The sequence below is a fragment of the Physeter macrocephalus genome, chromosome 16 (genome assembly GCF_002837175.3).
Source record: "Physeter macrocephalus isolate SW-GA chromosome 16, ASM283717v5, whole genome shotgun sequence".
NCBI classification, from domain to species: Eukaryota; Metazoa; Chordata; class Mammalia; order Artiodactyla; family Physeteridae; genus Physeter; species Physeter macrocephalus.
In genome coordinates, this window is record NC_041229.1 from 60,269,403 (window position 1) to 60,278,511 (window position 9,109).

At 40.9% G+C, this 9,109-nt stretch overlaps 1 protein-coding gene across 3 annotated transcripts in view; it reads left to right on the plus strand.

The window, feature by feature from the left end:
• CLPB (ClpB family mitochondrial disaggregase) overlaps window positions 1–8,785 on the plus strand; it is a 167,245-nt gene extending 158,460 nt beyond the window's left edge. For all 3 annotated transcript variants that reach the window (XM_007112845.3, XM_007112846.4, XM_007112847.4), the window contains one exon: window positions 136–8,785. In XM_007112845.3, coding sequence (XP_007112907.1) covers window positions 136–384 — 249 coding nt within the window. In that variant the 3' untranslated portion in view covers window positions 385–8,785. The remainder of the gene's footprint in view (window positions 1–135) is intronic.
• The last annotated feature ends 324 nt before the right edge of the window (window positions 8,786–9,109 follow it).

Sequence of the window (9,109 nt, forward strand, 5' to 3'; positions counted from 1 at the left end):
TCCTGCAAGCTTGTGTTGTTAGCCTTTTGCAGATGAAAAAGCTGAAGCTTTGAGTAAGTACTTGCCTGAGCAGTAAGTGATTGAGCCGGGCCTCCAGGCTTTGGCAGTGAAGACCACTTCACCTACCACCTGCAGGTGGAGCGCCGTGTGGTGAACCAGCTGGCGGCCGCCTACGAGCAGGACCTGCTGCCAGGGGGCTGCACTCTGCGCATCACTGTGGAGGACTCAGACAAGCAGCTACTCAAGAGTCCTGAACTGCCCTCACCCCAGGCTGAGAAGCGTCCACCCAAGCTGCGGCTGGAGATCATCGATAAGGACAGCAAGACCCACAGATTGGACATCCAGGCACCACTAAACCCTGAGAAGGTGTGCCACACCCTTTAGCGTCTACCTACCTGCCTATACGTGCCCTGAACACCTAATAAAGCCCCCTTGGCTGTGGCATATGGTAACCGACCTACCTTCTCCTCCTGCCTCTCACTCCTCTCTAAAGTCAAAAGCAGGAATTTTGCCCTACCCTGATCCCTTCCTTGTGGGCCCCACATGTGCTAACAGGTCTCTGGGAGAGGAGCTGCTCCTCCATCCCCTTCAAGGCAGGGGGAAGAGGGAGGTCCCTTATCTCTGTCCTTCAGCGTGATCCCCATGTCCCAGAGTCTCTGGAACTTTATCATGTTTCCTGGAAGCTCAGAAGTACAGCAGCTGAGAACAGATCTGGCTGGAAGAAGACAGGGACCAGGCTGTGACCTGCCACCCTCTGCTGGCTCTCATGCAACTGAGTCCCCAGAATGTCTCCACTGGGAATGGAGAAGAATGCAGAGGCCCAGGCACAGAGGTTCTGCATTTAGGCCATAGCTTCCTCTTTCCCAAGCCCTAAAATTTCAAGGGAAAGGGACTCTCAGGGACACTACCGTGTCATAGCTACTGTTCCTCCCCACCCCGTGTTCAGAGGTCAGACCAGACCATGTCTCTCCAGCCTTGGAACTAAGCCAGCATAGGGCATCTTTAGGAGGAAGGCTGACTGGGCACTACCCTGCCCTACATGGAGACTGGACAGAAGTTACCAAATGACCAAGCAAGGTCAGCTCTACAGGGCCTCCTTCAGGAGACCAACTACATAGACATTGGGGAACTGCAGGAGGAGGAATCATGGGGTCGGGCTCTGCCCAGATGGCCATGGAGCCTGCCTCAGCCCCGTCTATACTGTGGTCCCAGCTAAGTGAACCTGGAATAAACAGCTCCCCTGTGCAGTCTGCACGTTAGTCACTAAGCAGAGGGACTGCACACCATCCCCCAAGGCATTCCACGGACCAGACATGTTCCAGCCTCAGCTTAGCAGGGCACAGCAAGGCTTGGTACATCCTTGGGAACCATCTGCAATAGCCACCATCGATGACCATGTCATCACCCTCCCCCTGCAGGGCCATTTTGGAACCTTCCTTTGGTGTTACAAAGTCTCTTTCAGGAAGCAGAAAATGGGGGCAGGAATCTAAGTCCCTTGGGTGATGACAACATGGCGGGTGTGAGGCAGTCAGAAGCCAGAAAGTGGGCTCCAGCAGATGCTCCAGCAATCACTGTCCAGCCCCTCAAGGAGTTGTCTGCTGCTTCTTAACCTCAGTGACTGCCATTCTTTTTTTTTTTTAATTAATTAATTTATTTTTGGCTGCGTTGGGTCTTTGTTGCTGCACGCGGGCTTTCTGTAGTTGCGGCAAGCGGGGGCTACTCTTCATTGCGGTGCGCAGGCTACTCTTTATTGTGGTGTGTGGGCTTCTCATTGCAGTGGCTTCTCTTGTTGCAGAGCATGGGCTCTAGGTGCACAGGCTTCAGTAGTTGTGGCACGTGGGCTCAGTAGTTGTGGCTCACGTGCCATTCTTTTTTGTGTATTATTGTTGTTTTTTTTTTTTTACTTCTTGTTCTGAAATAATTTTAAACTTATAGGTAGTTGCCAAAATAATAGAGTTCCCATGCACCCTTCACCAGCTTCTAATATTAACATCTTTAAAAATTATTAAATTACAGTATATTTAGTAAAACCAGGAAGTTAACATGATACAGTACTACTAACTCATCTGTAGACATTCACATTTTGCCATGTTCCCCACTGATGTCCTTTTTCTGGTCCAGAATCCAATCGAGGAGCCCACATTGCATTTTGTTATGTTTTCTTCATCTCCTTCAGCCTGTGACAGTTCGTCTGGCTTTCTTTGCCTTTTATGACCTTGACACTTTTGAAATGTCCAGATCAGTTAATTTGTAGAATGTCCCTTAATTTGGGTTTGTCTGCTGTTTTCACATGATTAGATTGAGGGTCTACATTTTGGGCAAGACTAGCCCACAAGTGATGCTGTGCCCTTCTTAGTGCCTCATAGCGGCGGCACATGGCTGAGGTGTGTGCCAGTTTCTCCACTGTAAGTTTACTAAGTTCCCTTTGAAATTAATAAATCTCATGGAAAGATAGGAGCTGTATAGATGTCTTATTTATCCTTAGAATTTTGGCCACTGATTTTTAGCATTCATCAATGGTTCTTACTTATAACAAGCATTAATATTGTATTTGCTTAATGATGACTTTCTCTTTTCTTATTCTATCTATGTTTATTAATTGGTATTCTGTAAGGAACAGCTGTCTCTTTTCCCCCATTTATTTATTCAGTAATTTATTTATATCAGTATAAACTAATGGATATTTGTTTTAGTCTGTGGGTTATAACCTAATACTAACATAGTTTATTTTTTTGCTCATTTGGCCTAGATTTGGCCATTGGGAGCTCTTAAATTGGCTCCTGTGTTGTTTCAACATTGCCCCATCATTTTTTTTAGTATTGCCTTACTTTCTGGTACCACAGGGTGTTCCAGGCTCACTCATACTTTTCTTGTCCCAGCCCTGGCATCAGCCATTTCTCTAAGCAGCTCCTGGTTCCTTTTATTTGAGAATGGTACTTAGAAACCAAGGTGGTATATTCATTGCTACTGGAGTGTCATTGCTTCTAGGCCTTTTCAGCACACAAAGCTAGGAAATATATGTGTGTATGTTAACACATGTATCACACACAACTGATTTTATTACTGTATCTGTCCATCAGTATATTATTAAAAACCAAGAGTCCATATTGATGCCTACAGTTCTAATCCAACACCACAGGGTTTGCAATTTGCCCTCATTATTATGACTTTACTATTCTTTTTCTGCTTCTTCCTCTCCTGCTATCTCTGTTTCTTCTCCTCTCACTCTGTTTTTTGTTCAGACTTCCCTTAGAGGCTCTAATTAAGTCAGTCGGTGACCATCCTATCTGGAACGTTCCTATTGGATAAAGTTCTTATGCTTGGCTGTTAGTCCCTTGGTTCAGTCAGCTGTGGCCAGGAGCAGCAGACATGTAACTCAAAGCCAGATAATTTTTGTACAAGAAAACCCAATGGCCACCTTTCTGAGAAGAGGGTAGGGGACAGGGTAGACCCTCAGATTCTGAGGAACTTGAGTATCACTTGTAGGGATTCTTAGCTAGACCTCCTTGGTGATGTTGGACCATAGCATCCTAGGCAGTACTCAGCTCACTTGCATTGTTCTATGTAAGAACAAATAGAGTGTAAGATCCAAGAGGGCAGATACCCAGTTATTCCACTCACTATCCTATTCATAGAAGCTGGCACAGAGCCATCACATGATGGCTGCTCCAGGTATTTGGATGGATGGGTGGGCCCTGCAGCAAGCATAGACCTTCATAGTGAGTCCCAGGACAGAACAGTATCATATGTTCATGGAGCACACATTTGTCATGTGTTTGTGGCCAGGCAGTAGAACCTGCTAGACCCTCAGTGAATGGGGCAAAGTAAGACCCCAGATACTTACTGAGTATCCAGAAATACATGAGGCTGGACTTGCAAATGAAAATGTAATATCTTTATTGTTCAAAAGGAAAAATTCAAAGATGTGTAGTGATGGTTTTAGGAATTTAGAAAAAAACACATTTAAACCATAGGAAAATAGAAAATGGATCAATTAAAGATAAAACCTGAAGTTAAGGGCTTCCCTGGTGGCGCAGTGGTTGAGAGTCCGCCTGCCGATGCAGGGTATACGGGTTCGTGCCCCGGTCCGGGAGGATCCCGCATGCCGCGGAGCGGCTAGGCCCGTGAGCCATGGCCGCTGAGCTTGCACGTCCGGAGCCTTTGCTCCGCAACGGGAGAGGCCGCGGCAGTGAGGGGCCCGCGTACCGCAAAAAAAAAAAAAAAACCTGAAGTTAAGTAGGAATGCAAAAAACAAAAAAAGGAGAAAGGATAAGAAGAAAACTATTCTTTTTGAAAACACCAATAAAATAGATAAAATCTCCTCAGCCTGATACAGGGAAAAAGCAAAAAAAAAAAGACCAAGATTTGGAATGAGAAATCAGACATAACCACATATATGAAAGTATTTAAAATAATTTTAGGAGAAGTCTGTGGCCACAATTTTGAAAACAGAGCAGATAGATCATTTCCTAGCAAACACTGACCCAAGTCAGTGGTTTGAATATGCCAATTAGTTACCAAAAGAAGAGATTGGAAAGGTGATTAAAATTTTATCTTTTTAAAAGATTGTTTTCTTTTACTTAAACTTTTTAAATTGACATATACATGGAAAAGTACACAAATCACAAGTATACAATTCAATGAGTTATCCACAAAGTGAATACCACTGTAGCCATCATCCAGCCCAAAAAATAGATCAGAGTAATTTTTAATTACTATATAAACTGCTTCAGATCATGGGAAAAGATGGAAAGATGCTCAGTTGATTTTTAAAGGCCAGCGTAAGATTAATACTCAAACCCGATAAACTGCCAAAAAGAATGCCATAGCTTAATCTCATCTACGACTATAGAGGCAAAACTTCCAAATAAAACTAAGTTAAATTATACAACATAATTACATAAGTTTTATTTCAGCAATACAAGCCTCAGTATCAGGAAATTTATTAATATAATCCATTACATCGAGAACTTGAAGATTATTTAAATGTAGATTAATATTAATTTTCTTATTTTGATAATAGTTCTTATGATTATGTAAGAGAATATCCTTGTTTTTAGAAAATATACATTGAAATATTTAAAGATAAAGACAGTTGGCAAATGTTTCAGGAAGCTAAATTATACATATACACACATACAGAAGTATACATACAGAATGATAAAGCAAAAGTAAAGTATTCACATGGAGGAAATCTGAGTGAAGGGTATACAGGAACTCTGTATTGTTTTTGCAACTTTTCTGTAAGTCGAAAATTATTTCAGAATAAAGTTTTTTTAATGAAAGGAGATGAACATTTTATCAGTATATGCTGAAAAAGCATTTGATAAAATATTACAGCTTTAAGTATGATTTGATAAACTCCAAGTAAAAGAAACCATTCATCAAAAACCAATAGCAAACATTTTTAATTATAAATACTAAAGCTACTTCTATTAAAGTCTGAAATAAGACAAGAGTCAACATTGCTTTGAAAATTCAGGTGAAAATAATTTGGCAAGAAAAGTAAGTAATTGGTATCTATTGGAAAATAATAAATGATCTGGTTTTGCTGATATGTGACCGTGTTTTTAGGAGATCTAAGAGGCTATAAGTAAAACCTATTAGCATTAATAAGGAAATTTGGTAAGTGTCTGAATAAAAGATAAATGTATAAAAATCAATAGCTTTTTTCTATTCCAGCAATAATCAACTAGAAACAATAACAAAAGTATTCCATTCACAATTGAAGTAAATAGGTGTATGTATTTGCTCATATATATATAAAATACCTCTGGAAGAGAGAAGAATTGGGCAGAGAAGAGACTGCCGTGGAAGGGTAAATTCACTGTATTCATTTTTATAATTTAAAATTTTGAACCATATTAATGTGATACCTATTCAAAATTATAAAATACTAAGAATAAACAAGAAAAAATCATATTGAAGGGCATAGAACAAGATCTGACAAATGAAAAGACATACCAGGTTCTTGGAAGGGTGACTTAATATCATTAAAGTGTCAGTTCTTTAATTAATATACAATTCAGTGCAAGCATAGTTAGACTCGAACATCTTTAATTTAATAAAATTAAAATCATGTTATACTGAAGTGTCTAGTGACTTCACCATATGGAGCTACTGTTTTCTGGGTTAGGGAGATAATGAGTTACTACTGCTGTCAGTTACTATTCCATCTTGATAGTACGCAAACTAGAGGATAAGTAAATGTAACTACTATCAATGTACACCCTAAATAAAATTATGAGAGAATAGAAAGAGAAGAATTAGTGTCTGTGACTGGAGTGTAGAGAGTGTATGTGAGTGTGAGGAGAAAGAAGAGAAAGTGGTGGGAAATGAAGCTAGAGAGGTGAGTTTCCGGACTTCATAGTGCCTTGAATGCCATGCTGAGGGGATGAAATGGCCATATTTGTGTTTTTAAAAGACCCTTTGATTGTAATATGCAGAATGTTTGGGGGTAACTTCTGACCAATATATCAATACAACAGACAGAGTAGTTCCAGGCAAACTCACTTCCTACCTCAAATATAGAAATATTGAATACTGTGTAGCCAAAAAAAAAAAAAAAAGTTTGACACACAACTGGACTTAAAACTAAAAATGGGAAATCCCAGGGTGCCAGAAATGAATGGGAACCCAAAAGTCAGAGGGTTTTTGAGAGTGGAGGTCAAAGAGTTCATAGAGACTTGGGACTCAGATATAGGCCTAATGACTGAGTGCTAGGCCTTCAACACTGAAACAGGAGTCTCAAAGGACTACTTCCTTGTGAAATGAAGACTAGAAAAACACTGCTCCTTAACCTGGGAATCAGTAGGGAAATACAAAAAAGTGTAACATCACTCAGAGATGTAAGTAGAAAGAGTCAGCTACAAAGAAACTAAGACATTTGCTGTTTGTGAGAGTGTGGTCCAGATTCACAGTACCCAAATGTTACTGGAATGTCAAGATGAAAAACTAACAAAAAACTGGTCCTGGGCCATAGGATCCCTTAAAAGCAAACACAAAACTGCTCTGTAAGGATATTCTTGTAACCAAGTTTTCACAAAGGAACCTTTGGAAAAACAAGTCCTATTGAAATGAGCTTACAGGAAAACTTACCCCAAATAAAGGAGGAGGAGAAGAGAAAACGAAAGAAGAAGAAGCAGACCACCATGAAGGAGAGCAAACTCAGCAGATGCAACAAGTGGGAGAATTTGCACTCCAAGAATTGTAGTAGAAGAATCTGAATTTAAAAGAAGTATGTTGGAACTTTCCTGGTGGTGCAGTGGTTAAGAATCCACCTGCCAATGTAGGGGACATGGGTTCGATCCCTGGTCCGGGAAGATCCCACATGCCGTGGAGCAACTAAGCCCGTGTGCCACAACTACTGAGCCTGCGCTCTGGAGCCCATGAGCCACAACTACTGAGCCCACGTGCCACAACTACTGAAGCCTGTGCACCTAGAGCCTGTGCTCCGCAACAAGAGAAGCCACTGCAATGAGAAGCCCACGCACTGCAACGAAGGGTAGCCCCCACTCGCCACAACTAGAGAAAGCCCACAAACAGCAACGAAGACCAAACGCAGCCATAAATAAATAAATTTATTTTTAAAAAATTAAAAATAAAAAAAATTAAAAGTATGTTTAGGGACTTCCCTGGTGGTGCAGTGGTTAAGAATCTGCCTGCCAATGCAGGGGACATGGGTTCGAGCCCTGGTGCGGGAGGATCCTACATGCCGTGGAGCAAGTAAGCCTGTGCGCCACAACTACTGAGCCTGTGCTCTGGAGCCCGTGAGCCACAACTACTGAGCCCACATGCCAAAACTACTGAAGCCCACGTGCCTAGAGCCTGTGCTCTGCAACAAGAGAAGCCCGTGCACCACAAGGAAGAGTAGCCCCCGCTCAGCACAACTAGAGAAAGCCCGCGCGCAGCAACAAAGACCCAACACAGCCAAAAATAAATAAATAAATAAATTTTAATAAATAAAAAATAATAAAGTGTGTTTAAAATATTCAGAGAAATAAAGGGAGGACTAGAAACCATAAGGCAAGAGAGGACAGTATGAAAAAAGAATAGGTGAACTTGAAAAAAGAACCTTTGTTCTAGGTGGTTTTTTCAGATTTATTAACGTGTTTTTTTTTCCCCCTGAACAATTTTCTCTACTGTGGTCTTAATTGATTTAGGTATTAAATAACAGAACCACAAAGTACTCATATTCTTTAAAGGATAAAGATTTGGGTCACCCACTGGGCTCCAAGGAGCTGACCTAGGACAAGGGAAATACCCCTAGGGTTGGGGGAAGAGGGCAGTTACCAGTGTGCCACCCCCAGGGCCATGATCAGTTGCAGAAATAAGGAATGTACCCGCCACCACAATCCTGGAACTCTTTGCCCACCATCCTCCAAGAGTCGTTCCAGTCTAATCCCAGCATTCCTCACAGGTTTGTCAAAGTAATTTCAAGAGGTCTGAACCTCAGTGGTCATCTACCATCACCTCATCACATAGTGTTCCCAACACTTCCCTGTGCCCCCCAGTTCTTCCTTCAGTAATCAACAAATTTTTCTGTATAAGCATCTTGTTGAAATGTTTGCTCCATCTCTTCACCTTTTTTTTCTTTTTTTTTTTTCTGTTACTGAAGTATAGTTGATTTACAATATTGTGTTAGTTTCAGGTGTAGAGCAAAGTGATCTGGTTATATGTGTAGATGTGTATATTCTTATTTTCCAATTCTTTTCCATTATAGTTTATTACAAGATTTTGAATATAGTTCTCTGTGCTATACAGTAAATCCTTGTTGTTTATTTTATATATGGTAGTATGCATCTGTTAATCCCATACTCCCCAATTTTTCCCTCCCCACCTCTTACCTTTTGGTAACCATGAGTTTGTTTTCTATGTCCATGAGCCTGTTTTTGTTTTGTAAATTCATTTGTACTGCTTTTTAGATTACACATATGAATGATATAATATTTGTCTTTTTCTTACTTCACTTAGTATGATGATCTCTGGGTCCATCCATGTTGCTGCAAATGACATTACTTCATTCTTTTTTTATGGCTGAGTAATATTCCATTGTGTATATATACCACATCTTCTTTATCCATTCATCTGTTCATGGACCCTTAGGTTT